General features: G+C 40.2%; 1 protein-coding gene across 7 annotated transcripts in view; it reads left to right on the top strand.

Moving 5' to 3' along the window:
* The window catches only part of Rapgef2 (Rap guanine nucleotide exchange factor (GEF) 2), a 224,035-nt gene that overhangs the window by 167,295 nt on the left and 32,126 nt on the right, over positions 1-24,614 (top strand). For all 7 annotated transcript variants that reach the window (XM_006502250.4, XM_011240277.3, XM_011240276.3 and 4 more), the window contains 5 exons: positions 6,949-7,080; positions 15,111-15,288; positions 20,021-20,157; positions 20,873-21,031; positions 24,286-24,438. In XM_006502250.4, coding sequence (XP_006502313.1) covers positions 6,949-7,080; positions 15,111-15,288; positions 20,021-20,157; positions 20,873-21,031; positions 24,286-24,438 — 759 coding nt within the window. The remainder of the gene's footprint in view (positions 1-6,948; positions 7,081-15,110; positions 15,289-20,020; positions 20,158-20,872; positions 21,032-24,285; positions 24,439-24,614) is intronic.

The raw sequence follows: 24,614 nt of genomic DNA, 5'->3' as shown, positions 1-24,614 counted from the left end.
ACCTTGGATCCAACTCAAATTATGCAATTCGTTCATCTCATAGGTGCCTTAAATAGCTTGAAAGTGACTTTACACAATTTCTTTAGCACAATTTTGACTAAGATATCACACGAGGTCAGATGTGGCATTTTTTTTTTACCAGTAGAGCTAGGAGTCCCCAATTTCAGATATTCAAATCAGGGACACCCAACCTATCCAGCATTTCAAGGTTCATGCTTAGACAAAAAGCCACTGTAATACTCTTGAACATAAGCCATGCCTTATATAAAGTTCCAGTTGCTTCTAAAACACTGTAACCTAGGAAGATGATGAACTGATAGGATAGAGCGCAGGCCCTCTTCAGCCTCCCCAGTGGCATTTCTGTTCACTCCGTCTGGGAGGCAGATCTCTGTGGTTAGATAGTGTATGTCTGAGTAGATATGGATGTAGGTGTTTACAATCAGCCATCAGAAGGCTACACACCCAAAGCACAGACTATAATGTTCATCATTTTGAAAGAATTCTGAGCAATGAAAATCTGAGCATTTATTTAAAGAAGTGGTCATTGAATGATAAGCCTATCATTCAAGGGATGTTCATTACTTTGCAGGATTTGCTAAGCAATGAGCTCCACACAAACATGATTTATCGAGAGTCTTTTATCTAGACTTCTGGGAGCCGGACAGTGTGCTAGCTACTAGACTAATAGTGTTAGATATGACAGCAACCTATGGTGCTACCATGAGTAGAGCAAGGATGAGCAAGTCACTGAGGAAGCAAGGAAGATGATTTCATTACATGCCATTCACTTCATAGAAAGCACAAGCTCACAGAGTCTCTAGACTTAAGAGGTTGGCAAACAGACAGGGTAACCTGTATGGGTCTATTGGTAGACTATGCCTTTTATACTCGGCAGGAAGCTAAGAGGGTTCTTAGGTCTTACAAACTGTTAGTATCTTCACGATCCATTACAATGTCCATCTATTTAATATCTCATGATACATGTGCACTTCCTCCCCTTACGTATGTAAGTAAGCAAAAGAAAATTTACATTGTGGGTTTGGATATGTGTGGCCAAGCACTTTCCTAGCACGTATGAGTTTCTGGATTCAATACCCAGCACTACTAACCATCTCCCTGCCCCCCTCCCCCCCAAAAAAAGAAGAAGTCTTACATTGTACAAAATCATTTGTTTCCTTTGTGGAATATTGACAATGAGGCATTCAGAGACAGGTTTATAGCTAGAGTCTGGGTTCAGCACTTGTCGAATACTTAGAAATTATTATTATGATGAAAAATAATGTTTACTTTTCCTGGTATTCTTCAAGATGTTATCTAAAAAATAAAAATCAATGATATTATAGACTGACCTTTAGTAGAAACAGGTCAAAGAAACTCATGTGCACATAGCGAGGGGATGGGTTTTGAGTTTATTTTGTTTTTGTTGGTACTGGGGTTCAACATAAGCTAGGCCACCACTGAACCACACACAGCTCTCTCTCTCTCTCTCTCTTTGTCTCTGTCTCTGTCTCTGTCTCTCTCTCTCTCTCTTTCTCTCGGTTGGGTGGGGGGTGGGGGTACTCATTAAATTGCCCGGGTTAGCCTTGTACTCAGCTTGTAGCTAGGCAGGCCATGAATTTGTAGTCCCAGCCTCAGCATCCAGGTCTGCGGCAACAGGATCAGCTAGAATTGCTTTTAAAAACCTGAGCTCATATCAGAAGGGTTCTGTCTATAGTTAAGCATTTTCTAAATTACTTTGTGTCACCTCTAGCCTTAGATTTTGCCACAGGTTCTGTGGCACTGAGATGTGCCTATGCAGGGAACACATCTTAGTGATATGTGCACCCTCATTTATCTCCTCCTTATAACACAGCCGGGTCTTCAAGTAGTGAAGAATACGCCAGGAGTGGTAGTGCTCTCCTGTACCCCAGCATTCAGGAACCGGAGGCAGTAGGAACTTAAACTTGAGATCAGCCTGAGTTGTCCTGTTAGATTCTATCTCAGAAACCCAAACAGCAAAAACCTGATGGATGTGTGGGAATATGCCGTTGTGCTTACACTCACACCTGGGAGACAAGCCTAGTGTTACACCAGTTCTTCCTCTGGGGGTATAAAAGGTGAGAGCATAAAGAGTGTTCACGAAACTCCAGTGCTGATGGGGATAACAGATGCCTTTGGGTAAACTCCCATTGGTATACTTGGTATGCAGCTAGTCACTAACGATTGATTGACCTGACTTTGCCTCCCTCGGGTTGCACTGCTTGAGAAGGCTGGATAGATCCCAGCCGTGTCCCAAGTCTTGTGTGCTCTATTGCTTGAAACAGAGCAGTTCTAAAGTTAGTTCAGAGAATACTGGTTAAATAAAATTGAGTTGATATCTTTTGAATTCGTCCTAAGATGTGATCTGCATTATGAAGTATGAAGCTCATATCTATTAATAGAAGCCCCCAAAGTGTTTCCCAGCTGGACTGTGGGTCCGAGGCATAGCTGCTCAGCTATTTACCACCCCGGGTTTCTCCATAGAGAACAGGAAAGGGAAGGAAGGCAGCTCACTGTCACCAGCCTTAGGAATTCTTCTACCAGTTCTACAGGGTCGTAGTGATGTTTCAAAGCCAGGATGTTCCTGCTCATTATATGTGTGTTCTGAGTAGAGGTTATTAATGAGTAATTTTACAAATGCCAGCTATTAAATTAACAAATCAGTGATGATCAAGTATACCTACTCATGTGTAAGGTTTAAGTCCTGGAGATGCTTTTTAAAGCTAGCTCTGGCAGTGTCCCTGTTTGTTCTTAATAAAATGAAGGCACAGAGGGTACCTAAAGTTTCATGCAGCTATGATTGCTGTAGGTTTTTATTTATTTAATTGACACTTATTTCTATATTAAATGTAAACCCAAGGTTAAGATAATCTGATTTAAATATATGTACTATATTTCTGGTTTTAATATTCCTTAAATTTTTAAAATGTGTGTGGGTGTTTTACCTACATATATGTATGTGCACCATGTACATGCCTTGTGCCTGTGGAGGTCAGAATTGAATCAGAATTGGATTCACTGGAACTATAGTCAAAGCAGGTTGTGAGCTACCGTGTTGGTACTAGGACTCAAACCCAGACCTCCTAGAAAGGAGGCCAGTGCTCTTAACCACTGTGCCATTTCTCCAGGCCCTGGTATAAGAATGCTTGTTTCTTATTTATTTAGCCGTGTTGGTGGTTAAGCTGTGGTCCAGTTATTCATCTCATGGTAGATTATAAAAACGTGGTCTAACCAGGATGTGATCCTGCATCCCTGTAACCCAGCACACAGGAGGCAGAGGCAGGCGAATGAGTTCCACGTCAGCCAGGGCTTTATAGCAAGACCCTGTGTCAAAACAAAACAGAAAAAGAAAACCAAAAAACCCACCAAACTTCCAAGCAGGGAGGGCAGCAGAAAAGCCCTACAGTAATCTGCTGTCACTGTCCTTTTGGGCCAGGAGCCCAGGTCTTGTGTGATAAGAATCTCTACGAGTTCAAGGCCAGCTTGTTCTGCATAGTGAGTTCCAGGATAGCCAGAGCTACATAGTGAGACCCTGTCTCAAACAAAACAAAACAAAACAAAACAAAACAAGTGTGGTCTGCAGTAATATATTCATTTTTAGGATTATAGGATTCTTGATCCATGAAAAATTTGAGCAGTGATATATTCATATATAATCACTGTAATATATATATGCAATATATAACAGATTCCTTTGACTAGTCTTACTAATTAATTTCTCGTAAGTATATTTGTGTTATGATTGAAATGCTGGGCCATGATTCACTGGGTAAAGGTGTTTGATTCCAGTCTGACAGCCTAAGTTCAAACCCTGGGAACCATTTGGTGGAAGAAGAGACCCAACTGATAGAAATTTCCCACTAGCCTCCACAATGTGCTCTATAGTACAGACATAGCCATATATACACACATATATATGCATAAACAAATAATTAAATTTAAAGATCAGAATGCTTAAAATAGGTTAATGTTTTCCTTGTTTCTTTGTATTGGTTAGGTAGTGATTGTGTACACTCTCAGGTTCCTAACCTACCCCCAACCCCTGTCAGAACTTCAGACTTACAGCTGAAGTCATGAGGCAATTCCTGATACCATTTTAATATGGAAGTCTATTACACAGTGCACAAACTGTACAAGTTAGCACTGGGTCAATCTGGGAGCAGAGCAAAATCCCGAGTCTTGCTGTGAGAGTGTTCCATTTTAGAAGATGTTAGTTTAGACCCCCAGTGACTCTCCCCGGGGTTCCAGGGTTCTCTGTTCTGGAAGCCTGGTTGGAGCCTGGCGCTTGCGCCTGTCAGCCTCAGTACTCCCAACACCCACACTTCGTCATTTTGTTTGACTCTTAAGAACTCTCATTATCCCAGCAGCCTCTGGCTGCTTTTTCCATCAGGCATGGTAGGGCCACACCGATACACATCCCACTGTACCTCACATGGGACACCTTTTGTAACATTTCTATAACCCTTCTATGACCTTGATCCAAACTTATACTCAGCAAGATTTAATATGGCAAAAAAGATAATTTTAAGTTTCCTAAACAGAGCATCTGTTTCTGATGTAAGGAAAAGTTAATTACCGTTTACTCTGTTTAGTGTATCATTGTTTTGTGCTCCCTTCCACGGAACACAGATGGTGGGGAAGGACTTAAAACTAGTATGGGGACTGGGGCCACTGCTCGTTAACACATGGCTTGATGATTCTGGGTTAGCGGAGGTCCCAGTTTGGATTGGAGATGTCTTATTCCTCTTTGTAGTTCCTGCTCCTAGCCGAACATCTCTAAGCGTAGGGAAGCAGTAAATGCTTGTTAAACGGAACCGAATTGGTGAAAACAAAACTGTTTCTCTCTCTGTCTCCAGACTATTGTTCTGAACTTAGGGAACCATTTAGCTATGATACCGAGAAGATGGGCAGACATAGTTGAGTCCACAGTAGCATATAGAAGCTGGACAGGTCTCTCCTGTGAAGGATTGAGCTCTGACCACTTCTAGGCTTTTCTACATAGTGACAGACAGGGAGGGTGTCCAGGGAGAGGAGTCCTGTGAGCCTTGTATCATCATTTAGTGAGGAAAGATCCACTAGATAGTTGTAACTTTATTTGATGTTGTTAATCTTTACATTTTTCACGCGGTACACGTCAGTCTGAGTCATGTCTATAAGTGACCACCACTAGGTTTCAGTTACTTACTTTGTAGTCACCAGCTTGGTTCTCACTGTAGAGATGCTTACGCACCTGTCTAGTATCTATAGAGAAACTGTTATTTTCCTAAGTCGTATATGTTTTACGTCTTCGGTGATCACACTTGGTGAGATAGTTAATGTTCGTGATGATTTTAGTCACTACTTCTCTGGTTTCTATGAACATAGGAGGTTTTTGTTTGGGGGTTGGCTTTTTTTTGGTATCTAATTGTATGCCATGTACTAAATTTATTTTTAAGTTTTATGTACTTTGTGTTTCAAATTAAAAAAATAATACTTGTAAACAGACTTGAAGCTACTGTGAAACATGTGTGTGTAAGATGGAGATTGTTGGCATGGCGGCAAGTCTGAATGGCTGTGGACTGTAAATCCACTTTGCTCATTGAGTAAAGCCCAAGGGTCTCTCTTGGCAAGCCTATTCTAAACTATGACAGCATTGCATGGTTTTGGAGAGGGGATGAGAGTCCAAGGAGGGACTGGAATGTTTCTAAGGCAAGTCCTTACTAGATTTTACTAGCTAAATAGGATCAGAATACAGCAGCAAGAAGAGAATATTATGGTTGTCTTATGATACCAGCTAGAGTGTGCTTTCTAATGCATTACTAGTCGATACTATTGGCATAATGTACATAAATCTAGTATTTATTAATTCAAAAGGATTAGCCAGCTTGGTATGTTTTCTAATGTATTACTAATCAATACTCTTGGTATATTGCACAGAAATGTTTCTTTTTTAAATCAGTTCAAAAGGATTAACCATCCTGGTCATAACTTTTAATCATGGTGCTCATGAGGTATAGGCCAGAGAGTGTGTGTGAGTTCCAGGCCAGTCTGGTCTTCATAGTAAGACTCTGTATCAAGGAGAAAGTGGGAGAGGGAAAGAGAGGGAGAGAAGTGACTGTAAAACAGAGTGCAAGATTCTAGACCTGGCAGACTTTTCCTCAGCTCACTAATTGACTAACACACTGTCAGACAGAAAGGGTCAGTAAACAGTTGTTGAATGCATAGTGCTTTTTCTCTTACATATGAGGTGTGTCAGAAACATTTGAGAGATGTTTGGTGAAATCTTCTCAAGAGGTGGTTTCTGTGTAAAGAAGAAGAATAAGTGAGTGGGGGTGTGTGTGAGTGTGTGTGTGAGTGTGTATGGGGGTGTGTGTATGCGTGCATATAGGTGAACGTTGTCTGTAAACAATTAAATCCAAGTTCTTAGAAGGTGTTTTATATTTTTTCATATAACACAGTATCATGGAAATATGATTCAGTGTTTCCAAGATGCTTGCTTAAAAAAGTAAAATAAGAGCTTTTAAACCTGGTTTGAGCATGAATGAACCAGAAATCTGTTTGTTTCCTTAGCTATTTAAAATTATTGCTACAAAGTTGTATTGGTTGGTGATTGCTAACCAATAGAACTAGAGTGATTTGTTCATTTATTTGTTGCTTGAAAATTGTAGTTTACCATATTAAATGCTCATCCATGTGTCTCAATCATTTCACCTACCTATGTAGACATGTAATTTAATATCATATGCTCTTAAACTTTAACATTTTGTGACTTGGGTTAATAGGACAATACTGAAAAGTTTTTTGAATTTGTAAATAGAAAGATATTTTCTAATAATATTTTGAATCAGTGCTTTGCAGCAGGGTATGGTATCATAGTTCTAAGACATGTCTTCTTGAAGTTCTTGATAGAAATTGTAAGCCTTCCCCCCTTTTTTCCTGCTCCTTCTACAGCTCCCTGCAGACTTCACAAAACTGCACCTCACTGACAGCCTGCACCCACAGGTGACCCACGTGTCCTCCAGCCATTCAGGATGTAGCATCACCAGCGACTCTGGGAGCAGCAGTCTTTCTGACATTTACCAGGTATGAAGAAGGGCCTTTCGTTCCCATCTGCTTCATGGAATTGGGAAATTCTTAGAGCTCAGACCTATAAAGTAGATGATGTATGTGCACGCATCAGGCAAGCATGTGGCCACGAGGTGTTGTGTATGTTTCGCAGGCTTTGCGCTGCTGGGTGTGTTTTTGGAAGCATCTCTACGGCTGCGCTGTTACCAGTTGGCAGAATGAGAGTGCTGATGAGGGAGTTGGTTCTCGGTACTCTAAATGTTTCATTCATTCCTCTGTGGACAGTTGCTATAGTCTGACTCAACTAAAGAGCTGCAGAATTATCATTTTATGGTCATAGCAACAGACAGAACCCTTTTTTTTCCTCCTCAAAAGTAGTTTATTTTAGAGCCAAATATGAGTGACTATGGCCTGGGAGATTCCGATTTCCCAGTTGGTGCTGAGTAAAAGGTATAAAACCTGGGCACATGCAGACAGTACAGGCATACATAGTGGGGCAGAGAGGCAGACTGTGAAAGACATCAAAGATCAGGTAGCTTCTGTTTCCGTTTTGTTGTTGTGTTGTTGTTTTTTTAAGAAAGGGTTTTTGTGTGTAGCCCTGGCTGACCTGAAACTCATGCTATAGACCAGGGTGGCCCCAAACTCAGAGATCTGCCTGCCTCTGCCTCCTGAGTGCTGGGCTTAAAGGATATTTCGGGAGAGGGGGGTTCGTTGTTTCTTGAGTTATTTGTTGACTATTATATGAATGAAAAAAATTTTATTTTTTTTAAATCGTTTTGAAAGGAAATCCTTATCAAAGTCTATGTATATGATATTAAATTTTATAGCTTAAGGAAACATTTATCTTACAAGTCCAATGAATGTTGTTTATATAAACAAGTAACATTTTAAAGTTTTAAGAAACATTTTATGGACCCAAAGTTGCTTTTTTTTTTTTCCAGTAGCTTTTAAGAAATTGAGAATATTCACATTTGTAAAGCAGTATATGTTTTCAGATCTTTTTATGTATCACCAAAACACTTAAATTTACAAATATATACACAGGCATTTTAATGAGACATGCCAAAAATAAATTAAAATAATTATTTTTAGAATGCAAGAAAAACTAATGAGAAAAATTGAAGTGACCACAAGTTTTATTGCATAGCTCTTCTTTGGAAACTCCATACCTCCCAAAATACATATGAAAACAATCATCAGAGACTCACATAATAGAGTTACATGAAATTCAGGTATACCCAGAAAAAAAAATGACATTTTAATCTCCTTGTGATTTAGCAAGGTTCTCTAGCACCAAAGATCAAAAGTTGATGTTTGTCCTGTAGATTTAAGGCTGTGTCTTCTGCTGTTGTTAAGAGTAACTAGCAATAGAGTATCTTAAAATGACTTTCTCAATGTCTTAATTTACACGAACACTAAATTATATTTCCCATGTTTAAGCACAAGGGTTAGGAGCAAGAAAGACTCTAAAGAAGAAAAAGGACATGCCCAAATATGGGTATGGACTTGCCAAGGGAAAGTGCTCTTTACAAATTTTAATATAGTGAGGAATCTCTTTTCTCTCTGACTTTATTTTAAATCAGGCCATAATAATCTTTCCTTTTTTAATGCATTTTGCTCTGTTGGGAGATAAAGAGCAGAGGCAAGCTCAGAGAAAGGGAGGAAACAGCACAGGGCTGTCCTCAGAACTTATCTTTCGTTCAAGTATAACATCTAAAAATTGTTACTTGATTTTGTTTTGTTTTATTTTGTTTTAAAAATGATGTGTATGGGTGTGTTGCCTGCATGTCTGTGCACCATGTGCATGCAGTGCCTGCAGAGGCCAGAAGAGGGAGCCAGATACTCAGGGACTGAGGTAAAAACTTGCTTGTTTTGTCGGTTCCAAGAACTGAACCCAGGTTCTATAGATGAGTAGCCCGTGCTCTTAACTGCTGAGCCATCGCCTTTTAACTTAGATGTAGTTTTTACGCTCCTGTTACATTTTATAAATTAATGATTGTATTTGTGCTTTTTCGATGTTTTTAAATTCCAATTAAACTGGGGTGTCATATATATATATATATATATATATATATATATATATATATATATATATATATATACATATATATATATATATTCCTAGGATTAACATAGTAAAATGGATTGCAGATAGTAAGTGTTCCCCCAGAAAATATAAAACCCAAGTTACTTTACTTTTAGATTTTTCCATTTTTCTAATATTTGCAATTCGAATTAACACACTTCCCAAATATAAAATCAGGTGTAGTACCAAAAGAAAAATCTGGTTTTCTCCAAATGCTCCTCTCTTCTCTGTGCTAGTTAGAATCATCTTCAAGTTGGCGCAGCCTGTAATTGAGTGTTAATTGAGTAACTGTCTCTATCAGAGTGGTCTGTGGACATGTCTGTGAAGGATTGTCACAGACATCCTTGGTTCCTAATTGATGCAGAAGGGCACCTCACCATTCCTTGGCCAAATGGCTCTCAGCTGTGTAAAAATGCTAGGTAACTAGGAGCTGTGAGCAGCCTTCCTCCATGGCCGTCTGCTTTGAGGTCATGTTCTGACTTCCTTCTGTGGTGGACCATGAACTGGAGGTGTAAGCTAAAACCCTTTTACTCTCCAAGTTGCTTTTGGTCAGAGTGTCTTATGACAGCCACAGAAGGAAAATCAAAACAATCCCTTAAATTAATACATCAAATGCTTTCAAATTGATCAAACAAACACAAATGGATACCTTAAACCAGAGGCTTCAAAAGCAATCCTGACCCAATAGGATCATAAGCCATTGATATAAACAGATGGGCCCTCAGCCAAACCTAGGAAAGCCAGACTCCCAGAAAGAAGCACTCCAAATTCACCTTCGTAGGTAACCTTGGACACAAAGGGCCTGTGCTGTTGTATTGGTCGCTGGCTCCGATTGGGGTGATTTCCTCCTGTGAAAACATCGTTTTGGGGCTCCAAGTTGAGTACCTTAACTGCTGACACAAAATCAGCTCTCACCTAAAAGGGAATAGGAGATCATGTTAGAGCCAGATATAAGTGATCATTGGCCAGAAACAGATTCAGGTTACCTCAAATCCATGTTCCAATATTGTAATAATCGCATAAGGTTGTATAGTAACAGAATAAAGAAATCAAGACTATTTTTAAACACATTGGTGGAAACACAGGGTAGTCAGGTTCCAGAAAAGTGAGGAAATCTTACCTATAGCTCTGTCCTGGATAGTTTTGTGTCAGCTTGACACAAGCTAACGTCATCCAAGAGGAGGGAGCCTCAATTGGGAAAATACGTTATCAGATGGGGTTGTAGGCAGGCAAGCCTGTAGGGCATTGTCTTAATTAGTGACTGAAGGGGAGGCCCAGCCCATTTTGAGTTGGGACACCCCTTGGCTGGTGGTCCTAGATTCTATAAGAAAGTAGGCTGTGCAAGCAAATGGGTAGCACACCTCCATGGCCTCTGCATCAGCTCCTTATTCCAGGTTTCCTGTCCTGCTTGAGTTCATATCCTGACTTCCCTTCAGTGATGGACTATGATATGGAAGCTTAAACCACATAAGCCCTTTGTCCCTTACCTCTGCAAGTTGCTTTTGGTCACGGTTTTTCTTCACAGCTGTAGTAACCCTAACTAGCAAGGTCTACGGTGCATACTTAGCTTTTTAGTTGTTGGAAGCTAGTGTTCTGTTTCTGCATGCCAAAGGATTTACCTAACAGGCAGAAAGATGTCAGGTCACGTACAGAGGCAGGTGACAGATGGCTCCTAGGGAGCCAGAGCGTAAAGCCCAGGTCGGTTGGCTCTGGACTTGCAACCTTCCAGCATCTCTATCATTGAAGTTCTGATCAGCTTTGCAAAAGGTTCGGTGGAAGCTGTTCTTTCTAGGAATGTTGGTTCACAGAAACATTTCCTTATTAAAATATGTATTGAATATGGCAAAACAAAGGTATTAATTAAGATCAAGCCATTGAATTGTTTTTCAATTAATATATTTTGTTTTATGTTTAAAATACATTTGTGTATTTATCGGGTACATGCATGCACATACACATGTGGAATTCACAGGACAACTTGCAATTGATTCTCTCCTCTGGGATACAACTCAGGCCATCAAGCAGGGTGACAAATGTCTTAATCTGCTAAGCTCTCTCACCAGCCCTAAAGTAAATTCTTATGCTTCGGATAGCTTGAAAAGCTGTAACTGTTGAGATTTAAAAGATTTTTGTTGTGACTGTTATTTCTCTCACACACATATTCTCTGTGTCTACCTCTCTCTCTGTTTCTCTGTCTCTCTCCCCATGCCTCTCTCCCTGTTCATCTCCCTCCCTGCCTCCCCTTGTGTTTGTGTGATATATATATGCAGAGACCAGAAGACACTAGATCACTAGATCCTCTAGAACTAGAATTATAGAAGGGTTTTTGAGGGAATACTAGGAATATAATTCAGGTTCTCTGGAAGCAGAGCAAGCATTCTTAACCACTGAACCACCTTTCTATTCCATCAAAAATATTTCTAAAAGCTTTTTTTTTTTTTGCTTTTACAGAGATCATTTTGGGAACGTCATGCACATTCCGTTAATACTGTGTATTATGATTTCACACAGGAGAAATATTATGCTCACTTTACAAAGTATCTTGCTTGGCTCCTTAAAAATTGTCACATTAGATGACAATAAAAAGTACCTTTCTTAAAAATACTCAGAATCATTGATATGTTCAGGAAAATTCTTTTCTTTTTTAATTACTAAAAATAAGTGAATAATTGCAATACTGTGTACAGGACATTCAAATCCTAAATTTAATAGATTTATGAAATAAATTTTCTTTTTAAAGATTAAACACAAACATCTCTGTAATTTAATGGCCGTATAGAGACATTATTGATATGTTGTGTTGTATTTCAAACAACCAAAAACGTATTTTTAAAATGTTTTATTAGTGACAAATGCCTTGGTAAGCTCCTGAGTGTTGGAGACTTATTAGTTTACAATAAGAAATATAATTTCTGGTCTGGAGAGATGACTCAGCAGTTAAGACCACATGCAGCCCTTGCAGAGGGTCCAGGTTTGATTCGCAGCAACCACACAGTGGCTCCCAACTGTCTGTAGCTCCAGTCATAAGGCACCTGACACTGTCTGTAGCTCCAGTCCCAAGGCATCTGACACTTTCTTCCAACCTCCATGGACACTAGGCATGTACATGGTACACAGACATACACACAGGGAAAACACCCATACACATAAAATAAAAGATATAAATTAAAATAAGCCTTTTCTCCTTTAAATCAGAAAAAGAAAAAGGGAAAGAAATATTTCTGGTTCTTTAAAAATGTCTTTCGAAGTCACTTTGGCTCATTAAGCTTCCTTTGAACATAACTCTGTAAAAGGCAGTCATATCAAATATCAGCAGATGTGACAAGATCGGGGTGAGCTCACCTCCCATACATGTTTATTGCCCATCCCAGGGCTCCTTTCTGCTCAGGAGAGCTCTGCAGTATCTACTTTGGTCTGGGGCTTGGAGAGATGGCCTAGTGGTTGAGATCACGTGATGCTCAATCATGAGGTAACTGATTCAGACCCCTGTACCCACGTGATAAGCTGAGTATCCAATAAATACCTGTAGCTTCAGTTTCAAGGGACCTGGGGCCCTCTTCTGGCTTCTGTGTGTACATACAACCTGACAAGTATTCATACACATACATAGACATGTAAACACATACAATATAAAATAAAAGTCTTTAAAATTCCTCATTTTTTCTTTTCCCTTGGTTTTACTTTAAAATGCCAAGTAAATTTGTTGTGAATCTGTTGTTCACAATAATACAACATTTAATGCATTTTGTTTTAAGTAAGCCATATTATATTCACCAATCCGATAGTATTTTAGAAAACATTAATTTTTAAATATTAACAAGCATGCAAATGTATATTAGGCTAAGTACTTAGGAGGATGTAAGCCCTTTTCTTTGTTTTTTAGATAGATATACTCAGACTGCCTTTTAAATATGAAGTATCTGTGAGTTTAGAATAGCAGTTTAAAGACCTGCAGTAATCTTAGGGTAAGTGTAGCTTGGAAGAAATTAGAAAATAGCCAGTATTCTACTTAAATACACATACATAAGTATTTAAGTACATGTGTATAATTAAATATGTATACATAGGTATACTTAAGTAATACATATGTATGTGTATGTATTAATACATATACATATATACACACACACACACATATATATAAGCTATGGTAATCCTAGTGGATATGAGATTATATATCATGATTTTTATTTGCATTTTTCTAATAATTAAAGGTGTTGATCATCCCTTCATATATTTATTGGATACGTGATTATCTTCTTTGGATAAATGTGTGTGTCTCTGGGTGTGTGTGTGTGTCTGCATATAACATTAATTTGAACTGTTTTAAAGATTTTATTACAAATGTAAAATTTAGTGCTCTTTCTATGGTACTCATGCCATGTAGAGTCACTTTTTTTATTGGTGAGTGTGGTAGCTCAGGCCTGTAATCCCAGCATTCTAGAGGCTGAAGCAGGAGTTTGAGTCTGAACCCACAAGTTTGAGACTAACGAGCAATATATAGCAAGACTTTGTACCTCATATAAAGAATGGGGAGGTGGGGTCTTAAATTATTTTATTTGCTTTCTTAACTGTTCTGCTAATTTCATGGGCATAAGTATAAGAAAATGATTAAGATGCTGAAGTTAGATTTCCTGGATTCTCGGCTCACTCTGTGGTTCAGCAGTAGCATGACCTTGACCTTTATTTTAGGTTTAGAAAACTATGGGAGATAAAGACTCTCCTTAAGCTCTCCTTAGAAGGATTAAATGAGATAACGTGTATAGTGCTCCTAGCATTGCCTGGCATAGTAACGTATTCAGTGCTGGTCTGTTATTAAACTCAATATTTTACACTCAATATTTAAAATTTACCATTGTCCAATTCTGAAATATCTTTGAACATCATGTGAGCTGTGATTTTAAGCTGGTGAACTTTATAATGTTTCTTACTAAGTTATTTTATAATATGTCTTCCTAAGTTTACTTTCTTGGGTGAAAAAGACATTAATGATGTTTAAAGTCGATGCAATTAATATGTATGTAAATTCATTCTCAGTATGCAGAAGCAGTTGGTGAATTCCATGGCTACAAAACAAGGGTTAGGATTAGGGTTAGGGTTTGATGGATACACTGGGCCAATAAATCACTAAAGACTGGACTCACCTGAAGGATAGCTGTCTCTAGTCTTCAGATTGGGCAGAAAGCCATTTGAAATCAGTGATTCTGGTAGCTAAGAGAGTATTCAGTTAACTTGTGTTTCTAACTTGCAGTCAAATTGTTAGTTTAGCTTTGTGCCAATGAAACAGAAGAGTCTTCTTCCAGGGTGGGTCGGGGTGGGTGTGTGTGTCTGTGTCTGTGTCTGTGTGTCTGTGGGTAGGTGTGTGTGTGTGTATGTGTGTGTGTGTGTGTGTGTGTGTGTGTGTGTGATATACAATATGTATATATCCTCTATATATATGTATATTTATAGTATACACACATCCTTCTGCCCTGTTGAGTGATTTAAAATTCAAGTGGCCATTGAATCAATCCAGATAGTTATGTGTGATTATCAAGCTACCTTCAATTTATGACTCCTTCTTTCAAGAAGACCAGCTGAGGCAAAATAGTTCTGTCATCCTCTATGCAGTCCTCCTGGAGAAGAGATCACTCCACATAGTAAATCGTTACCCTCTTAGTGTAAGTCATCTCTCTTAAAAACAAAGTGAAAACCAATACTCTCTTTTTCACTTCATAGTTTTCTCTGCATTTCTTATAATAAATCCTAATTTCTGAGGCAAAGATTATTCTGTCCATAATGTTAATGTCTTCTGAGCTTCCTCTCATGTTGGGGCATAGCTACTTGTTGATGCTGGCTCTCAACTGTAGAGAAGTAAATACTGCCAATTATGGTGAGCCGTAGTTGTTCTTAGTGCTTGAGCACACCATAGGTTGACTGTCTTCCAGTGGTTCCTAAAGTCTGCTTTTGCATCTGATTTAAGGCCACGGAGAGCGAGGCCGGTGACATGGACCTGAGTGGACTGCCAGAGACGGCGGTTGACTCTGAGGATGACGATGATGAGGAAGACATCGAGAGAGCATCAGACCCTCTGATGAGCAGGGACATCGTGAGGGACTGCCTGGAGAAGGACCCGATAGACAGGACTGACGATGACATCGGTAAGTGCCCAAGGCTGCACGCTTTAAACAGGCAGAAAGACTGAGAGGCAAGCACGGATGTAATTCAGCCCGAGTCTGGAAGGTTTGTAAAGCCCGCCCTCTCAGGATCCCCAACCCTGAAGAGTGGCTGCAGAACCCTTCCAGCTCCGTGTGAAACCGATTTGTTGGGTCTCACTCAGCTAGTATCTACAAATATAACTGAAAGTGAAACTTCTTATAAAAACCCATTCACATAACATTTATCTTAGCTTAATTTCTGACCCCTTCTCTTTAAGTTAAAAGTAGGCTTAACACAGTATTACTTTCAGTAATTGTCTTACAAGCCTTATTCCATGAGTAAACATTAGCTTAATGTTAGTTGACAAAATGGAAACTGTAACAGTCCTGTAAGTGGTTGGCTTATGCTTATGTGTGAGGAAGAAAATAGCAAAGCTGAGGTAGTTAGCCTGTGAGCTGTGGAGCTGAGATTTTCTTCTTTCTGTCTAGTCTATAATTTTTTTCTATTAAGATGATGATGATAATGATGATGATGATGATGTAGTGGGATTTGTTTATTTGCTTGTTTTATTTTAGGCAGGTTTTCTTAAATGCCCCTCACTGACATCAAACCTACTATCCTTCTGCTTCAGCCTCACAAGTGAAGGGGCTGTAAGTAACGTATTGGTTGGATTTTAATTTTTTTCTTATTCACTTGACACAATCTGGATGTATTTGGGAGGAGGCAATTGTAACTGAGAAGATTCATCCGTAAGGTCAGCCTGTAGGCAAGTGGAGGGGGGCACTTTCTTCATTGGATGATTAGTGTCAGAGGGCCACGCCAACTGCAGACAGTGCCCGTCTGGGTGGTGGCCATAGGATGTATAAGAAGGCAGGCGAACTTGATGTCAGAATCTGTGCCTAGTCTTACAGTAGCTAGTTATACTATATTTGGTTGATGTCCCTTGAAAGCCTGCTCTTTTCAGAGGGGAGATGAAGGAGGGGGCAGTTTGGAGGAAAGGGAAGCTAGTGGGAGAGATGAGGTGCGGGAATTGCCATCAGGATGTAATCTGTGTGAGAATAAATAAAAGGAAAGAAGAAAAGTAAGTGGAGTGAACTTTGGGAAGCAAGCCAGCAAGCAGCCCTCCTCCATGGCGTCTCTTCAGTCAGGCCTCCGGGTGCCTGCCCTGACTGTTTTCAATGGTGAAGCATGACCCGAGAGTTGTAAGGTGAAGTTAAAACCCCTAACTAAGGCAGAGTGGGCACCAGGATTGGGGTATTTCATGACAGACCTGAGCATGTTGAGGGCAGAACTGTGGAAAGAGTTTGGACCACTGGACTAGAAAGTCATTGAGCTTAATGAGATATTGTGTGTGGTGGTAACTCTGTCCCTGCCTCCAGCCAGAGAAACCGTAACTAAGACCGATTTGTGCTGGTTGAGCCCTGAAGTGCCCCTCAAAATTAAAACCATTAGGGGAGTTATGTCTCCCTTTTAATAGGAGCAAGACTTGTTTCCTTAATAGTAGCTTTGCGTTTGAATACACATCCAACTCTGACCTTTTTTGTGTAAGATACTAGGTGATCACCAGGGCCATCTCCCACCCAGTTCTAGGGTCTGTAAGTACCTCTGCCAGTCGCAGGCGACTTGTGTGTTGTGCCCTTCACTAACTCTTTAAGCCTGTACATGTTTGAAGGAGAATTCAGTGAGCTCAACTCAGTGAGATTAGATAAGGGAAGGTGCGAGTAACTTACTGCTTTTGTTTTAGTTTATGCAAACACACTTGTGGGAAAACCGGCAGTTTAAGCTGTATGCATATAGTGGGAAATAGAAAACCAGCCCTTTGATTTCATGTCTAATGAAGTCATTTGCTGGAACTGCAGACGATTTAGAGATGAAGAGCCTGTGCTGGTAATCGTTCATTCATTTTGCTCCTGTGGCAGGGACTTTCTAGTTCTTGGCAGCTCAGGATGAAGAGGAGAGATTGGACCTTGTCCTGCTCTAGGCAAGGGAAGCTACAGCTTGCAGCGGAATGTGTGCTGTGGGGCAGGGGAGATACAGCAGATAGCATGGGCTCTGTGAGGGGAAAGGAGCAGGGACTAGGCTGACAGAGTGTTGTGAGACAGATCTTTCCTGGGGAGATGGCGTGTGTCTACTCACCCCGGGTACGGAACAGGAGATAGAGGAACAAAGTCTAACTTGATGGGCCAGTGAATTTTATTTGGGGGTTACTTACAGGAACATGGATGGCTCAAAAGCATGCTATTACTGAAAAGCTAAGGAGACCTGCAACCCAGGAAGCTGGACATGGTAGAGACTCCTTTCCTCGGTTTGGCTGCCAATCACTTCCCCCAGCAGTTATGGCATCCGTAACCCTGGAAAGGATCCTGGTGAATCTATGAGTTTAGGTTTCCTAACATGTGAACCATGAAATGTGTTTACCTGCTGGGTCCCAGACGCCCCACCCCCTGCTGAAGGGAGTGGTTCTATTTAAAGACAATCTCCACAGAAGGAGGCAGAAGGTTGCGCCAGGGGAATGGTGGTCATACAGTTTGGCTTCCTCGGGTCAGACATATCATCTGTTTCCAATTGCTACTATTCTTGTTCTAGGCCAACATCACAAACAAATCTATCGACTATCATTTCTAGTAAAAGTCTATATGTTCAACATACCATCTTATTTTAGAGTGCTTTCCATGGGCATTTTAAAAGCCTAAATACTGCTTATAAATGCATTGATTTGAAGGCCTCCTTTTTGTAAACTGACTGGTGCACCTTCTCTTTTTAATGTGTTAATTTTAGAATGGTTGTAAGAAATTTAAAATTAAAGTATGTACAGTATGTCTATTGTTCCTAGAAACGTAAGACTTACTTAGTATCTGAAAAACCTTTCTGAGAATTCCTGGAAAGCAAGCGCCCTTCATAGTCCTACAAATAAACGCAAAGCTGGCTGGCTGGCTTCTAACAGGAGCATCTCTGCGATGGCTAACCTTTATTTGATAACATTACTCAGCAGCGAAGTGACAGAGCTGATGTGGGTGCTCGCATGCACAAATGAGCATTTAAGTTAAAGTTGATGAAATTGCTGATATTTTTTAAGAACTGCAAAAGAAAACAACTTCTCCTTGGGTTCCCAACGATCACTGGATGTGTGTCCTTGTCTCAGTTATTTTGAAGAAAGTGAATTTATCATAGTTGGTTTTGCTCCATAAACCATGCCTTTTAGATACGAGGTATTTAGTAGTTGTGGCTTTTGTGATGTGGGTGCTGAGAATTGAGCTCAGGCCCTTTGCAAGAACAGTGCATGCCTTTTAACTCCTAACGCTCTCTCCAGTCCCTGAATATGGTATTTCAACTGAATCTGGGAATGGCTTACATTTAGTATTAGACCCTTTTTCTCTCTTTAACCTTTGTTCTTACATATGATGTCGACATTTCCTATCCAGTTCTATTTTTTAATGCTAGATAATCTTTTATTGTCTCATATTTTTCTTATAGTTATTGAACTTTGCAGGAAAACGTGAGAACTTTTGCAAAGGGACAGAAAGGGTAGAATGTGTGGTCTGTAGGGGGAGGGGTGGTAGCCATAGAACAGTCTAGAAAGAGCAAGGCATTTTGTGATGTGGCAGCAGAGGATCGCGACGCCTTTGATCCCCTCTAGGTTTAACATCAGAGGGCCCCTGAATTTCTCAGTGTAGAAACTTCTGCCTTTGTGTGATTTGATGTGGATCATCTATTGCAGAATTATTTTGTTGCAAGATTAAAAAATTTTATGGCCTGGCATGGATTTGCATGCCCATTCCAGAAGTAAGATTCACTAGACAGACTTATTCTTCCTATAAGATGTATTTAAGATTTCTCAGAAGATTGTCATATCAGATAGAGTCAGTGGGTACCACCCACCACTGATTACCAGAGCCACCCATGTATTGAAACCTTCTGCCTAGGGTTTGAGATACAGAGCTAGTCAGTCTTGGCATTACCTGCCCAAGATAGAAGCCCTTCAGTCTGTCTTCCTGGAGTATTTCTTTCTTCTTTCTTCTTCTTCTTCTTTTTTTTTCCTTTTTATTAGCTATTTTCTTCATTTACATTTCAAATGCTATCCCAAAAGTCCCCTATACTCTCCCCTCCCTCCCCAACCCACCCACTCCCGCTTCCTGGCCCTGGCATTCCCCTGTACTGGGGCATATGATCTTTGTAAGACCTCTCCTCCCATTGATGGCTGACTAGGCCATCCTCTGCTACATGTGCAGCTAGAGACACAGTTCTGGGGGGATTTTTGTGCTTCCTCTTTAAGGACTTCTACCTGTTTAACTGTGTTCTCCTGTATTTCTTTGAGCTGTTAATGTCCTTCTTAAAATCCTCTATCAGCATCATGAGATATGATTTTATATACAAATCTTGCTTTTCAGGTATGTTGGGGTATCCAGGACTGGCTGAGGCGGGAGTGCTGGGTTCTGATGATGCTGAGTGGTCTTGGTTTCTGTTAGTAAGATTCTTACGTTTGCCTTTCGCCATCTGGTAATCTCTGGAGTTAGTTCTTATAGTTGTCTCTGGGTGGAGCTTGTTCCTCCTGTGATTCTGTTAGCCTCTGTCAGCAGTCCTGGGAGTCCAGCTCTCTCCTGAGTCTCAGTGGTCAGAGCACTCTCTGCAGGCAAGCTCTCCTCTTGCAGGGAAGGCACACAGAGGTCTGGAGCTCAGCTCAGTATTTCTTTCTGAAGATGTGTTCTCAGTATAAATTACGGTTTTACCTTTCAGAACAACTACTGGAATTTATGCACCAGCTGCCGGCCTTTGCCAATATGACGATGTCAGTAAGACGGGAGCTCTGTGCCGTGATGGTGTTTGCAGTGGTGGAAAGAGCTGGAACCATTGTGTTAAACGACGGAGAAGAGGTCAGCAGGGGTTTCTACCGCCTAGAAAGCTCGAGGATCAGTGACACCCAGACAAAACCTTGTTCCTGTTTTTTCCTCTTACGAACTTAGCAGGGATGAGTTTGAGTAGATGGAAACTGGTGTCCACTCAAACATTCCCTTATTCATCCAAGATCCATTCTTCTATTTCTCATGTGCCACCATGGCATGCAGTGCCACTGGAGGTTTTGATTTTGCTTGATCTTGAGGCTCAAACTTGGAGCCCTTCACATGGTAGGCAGGCACTTCACCCTGAGGTACACAGCCATCCTGAGACTCTGTGATGTATTAGCTTTTTAGTTTCTGACCGTACATCATAAATTCACTGCCTCTCATAGAAACAAAACGATGTTTGTATTTAAGCCATGACGAACATTTTATCTTCTTTACATTCCCTTTGATATATAGATAATTTTTCTCATGTGTCATTTTAGAGAATATTTAATGTTTTTAAATGATTTTACTCTGTGTTGGGTCTAAGAATTGTGTGTATGTGTGTGTGAGAGAGAGGGGGGGGAGAGAGAGAGAGAGAACATGAGAGAGAGCGCGCTTGTTTGATAAACAGTTAAGATTCTTCAGGTAATTTGTTCCATCTTCAAGATAGGAGATCCCAGATTCTAGTTTAGGACACGTCTAGCATTTAAGCCAGGTGATCACAGTGTTACCTTCGGGGTTTTTTTGTTTTTGTTTTTCTCAGCTGGATTCCTGGTCAGTGATTCTCAATGGTTCCGTGGAGGTGACATATCCGGATGGGAAAGCAGAAATTCTGTGCATGGGAAACAGCTTTGGTGTTTCGCCCACCATGGACAAAGAATACATGAAAGGAGTCATGAGGACTAAGGTGGATGACTGCCAGGTATGAGATGTATGGCAGTGCTGACCTGACCCTCAGTAACGAACACGTGAACCCCCAGCACTGCTCAGACGGCTGTGGCCTCATTGCCTCTTGTCTTCCATAGCGATTTTAAGACTGTTTTGTATTTCTGTGAAAACTTCACTTTAATCTTGACTGGAGTTGCACTGAATCTACTGGCCTGCCATTGTCACAATCCTGATTCTTCCAGTCCAAAACCATCTTTCTACAATAGAGAGATCTTTATATCCTTGGTTAGGTTTCAGTAAAAGGTGCTTTTTTCATGTGCCCCTCCCCCCTCCCTTTGTTATTTGTTGGTGTTTTTATTTGTTTGTTTTGCTTTGTTGTTTTTTTGGCCTTATGAATGGAATCATTTCTCTCATCCCTTTTCCAGTTAGTTTGTTGCTGGTTAAGGAAGGCCTAATCATCTCTGTGTACTAATTTTGTATCCTACTGCTTTACTGAGTGTTTACTTGTTTTAGTGGGTTTCTGGTGGACTCTTCGGGGCCTTTAATAAATAGAATTGTATCATTGCAGATAGAGACTTCTTTCTTTGCTGTTTGTATCCCGGTCATTTGCTTTTCTTGTCTTACTGCTTTAGCCAAGACTTCCAATGCTGTATTGCATAAAATCAGAGAAGGTGGGCAGCATTGCCTTGTTTGTGATTTTATTGGAAATGTTTCACTTTCTGACATCAAATATAATATTAGCTGTAGGTTTGTCAAATACAGTTTTTATGATGTTCATATGTGTTGCTTCTATTCTGAGCTTTCATTAAGTTGTATTTTTATTGAAAATAATTTTCCACTCTCCCAACTTTTCCCAGATCCTCACAACCTCCCTACCTCCCAACTCTTTGTCTCTCTTTAGAAACAAATCAAAACCCCCTAAAAACAAAAACCATAATATACAAGCAAAAGACCATTAAGACTATTCCCCAACACACACACACACACACACACACACACACACACACACACAAACCTGGCCTCTCTGTGTGCACAAGCTGTGAAGTATGACCAGGGAGTACTAACTATTTGATAAGATCCTGCTGTTAACTTTTTCTATTAGGAGCAATACAAATTAATTAATACAAATCAGTAACAATCTGAAATACAATAAATACCAGACTTCATTGTGACTTTTTTTTTCTTTCAAAATTAATTTATTTTTAGGGACTTTTCACAAATCAAAGGGACATTAAATACTCTGGCCCTTTATGTCTTGACACTGGTTCTTTGCTCATAATATTCTATTCAGTTTGGTGGAGGGAGGCAATGAAGGTGTAGAGATGGGGAGGAAAATATTGGCTCTTTTTTTTTTTACAATTTTTTATTAGCTATTTTCTTCATTTACATTTCAAATGCTATCCCGAAAGTCCCCTATAACCTTCCCCCACCCTGCTCCCCAACCTATCCACACCCGATTCCTGGCCCTGGCATTCCCCTGTACTGGGGCATATGGTCTTCACAAGACCAAGGCCTCCTCCCATTGATGGCCGACTAGGGCATCTTCTGCTACATATGCAGCTAGAGACACAAGCTCGGGGGTACTGGTTAGTTCATATTGTTGTTTCTCCTATAGGGTTACAGACCCCTTCAGCTCCTTGGGTACTTTCTCTAGCTCCTCCATTGGGGTCCCTGTGTTCCATCCAATAGATGACTGTGAGCATCCACTTCTGTATTTGGCAGGCACTGGCATAGCCTCACAAGAGACAGCTATATCAGGGTCCTGTCAGCAAAATCTTGTTGGCATATGCAATAGTGTCTGCATTTGGTGGCTGATTATGGTATGGATCCCTGGGTGGGGCAGTCCTTCCTTCTGTCTTGGCTCCAAACTTTGTCTCTGTAACTCCTTCCATGGGTATTTTGTTCCCCATTCTAAGGAGGGACAAAGTATCTACACTTTGGTCTTCCTTCTTCTTGAGTTTCATGTGTTTTGCAAATTGTATCTTGGGTATTCTAAGTTTCTGGGCTAATACCCACTTATCAGTGAGTGTATATCATGTGAGTTCTTTTGTGATTGGGTTACCTCACTCAGGATGATATCTTCCAGATCCATCCATTTGCCTAAGAACTTCATAAATTAATTGTTTTTAATAGCTGAGTAGTACTCTATTGTGTAAATGTACCACATTTTCTGTATCCATTCCTCTGTTGAGGGGCATCTGGGTTCTTTCCAGCTTCTTGCTATTATAAATAAGGCTGCTATGAACATAGTGGAGCATGTGTTCTTATTACCAGTTGGAACATCTTCTGGGTATATGCCCAGGAGAGGTATTGCTGGATCCTCCAGTAGTACTACGTCCAATTTTCTGAGGAACCACCAGACTGACTTCCAGAGTGGTTGTAGCAGCTTGCAATCCCACCAACAATGGAGGAGTGTTCTTTTTTTTCCACATCCTCACCAGCATCTTCTGTCACCTGAATTTTTGATCTTAGTCATTTTGACTGGTATGAGATGGAACCTCAGGGTTGTTTTGATTTGCATTTCCCTGATGATTAAGGTTGTTGAACATTTTTTCAGGTGCTTCTCAGCCCTTCAGTATTCCTCAGTTGAGAATTCTTTGTTTAGCTCTGTGCCCCAATTTTTAATGGGGTTATTTGATTTTCTGGAGTTCATCTTCTTGAGTTCTTTGTGTATATTGGATATTAGTCCCCAATCGGATTTAGGATTGATAAAAATCCTTTGCCAATCTGTGGTGGCCTTTTTTGTCTTATTGAAGGTGTCTTTTGCCTTACAGAAGCTTAGCAATTTTATGAGGTCCCATTTGCATCTGTGACATTCTTTAAAGCAGGAGCGTTACTAAAATTGTTGTCCATGTATGTGATTAGCACAGATACATATTTACTCCAGCATACAGATGTTATAATCTCTTCATCTCTAAACCCACTAATTTTTATATTTAACATTTTCAAAATGTCTAAAGTCAAGTAGTAATTGTTGTATCATGTTTGCCCTAGGATTACCTTTCTCACTACCACTGTTTCTAACGAAAGGATGAAAGAGGGCTTTTGAGATTTTAGATTGTTAGATTTTTGAATCTAAAATATAAACTAAATGAAAGAGAGAGAGAGAGGACGAACCAAGGAGGAAATGCATTAAAAGCAGGAAAGTCTGATGAAGGTTCATTCCTGCATTGATTTAGAAAGTAGGAGAACGACAGGGGGAAATGTCAGTATTAAATAATTAAAACCGAATTATTAGGCAGGTAGGTCTTTTGCAAGCACTAATATGTGACTCACATTTTATACCAGTTTGTCTGCATTGCCCAGCAAGATTACTGCCGTATTTTGAACCAAGTAGAAAAGAACATGCAAAAAGTTGAGGAGGAAGGAGAGATTGTAATGGTGAAGGAGCACCGAGAACTTGATCGGACTGGAACAAGGAAGGGCCACATCGTCATCAAGGTAAGATTTGTCCCTTCCAAAGCGGGCAGGAGAAAGCTGTGCTGGTCAGTTTCTCCTGACTTCTCCCCCGCCCCCACACCCCCCCCACACTTCTAAATCTTTTAGGTTGTCATGCAGAGTAGTGGCTTTCATTGTGGTGTGTGCATACATAGTTGTCATTAAATTCCATTCTCATT

Source organism: Mus musculus, chromosome 3 (assembly GCF_000001635.26).
Source record: "Mus musculus strain C57BL/6J chromosome 3, GRCm38.p6 C57BL/6J".
Lineage (NCBI taxonomy): Eukaryota > Metazoa > Chordata > Mammalia > Rodentia > Muridae > Mus > Mus musculus.
This window is presented reverse-complemented; position numbering and strand designations above follow the sequence as displayed.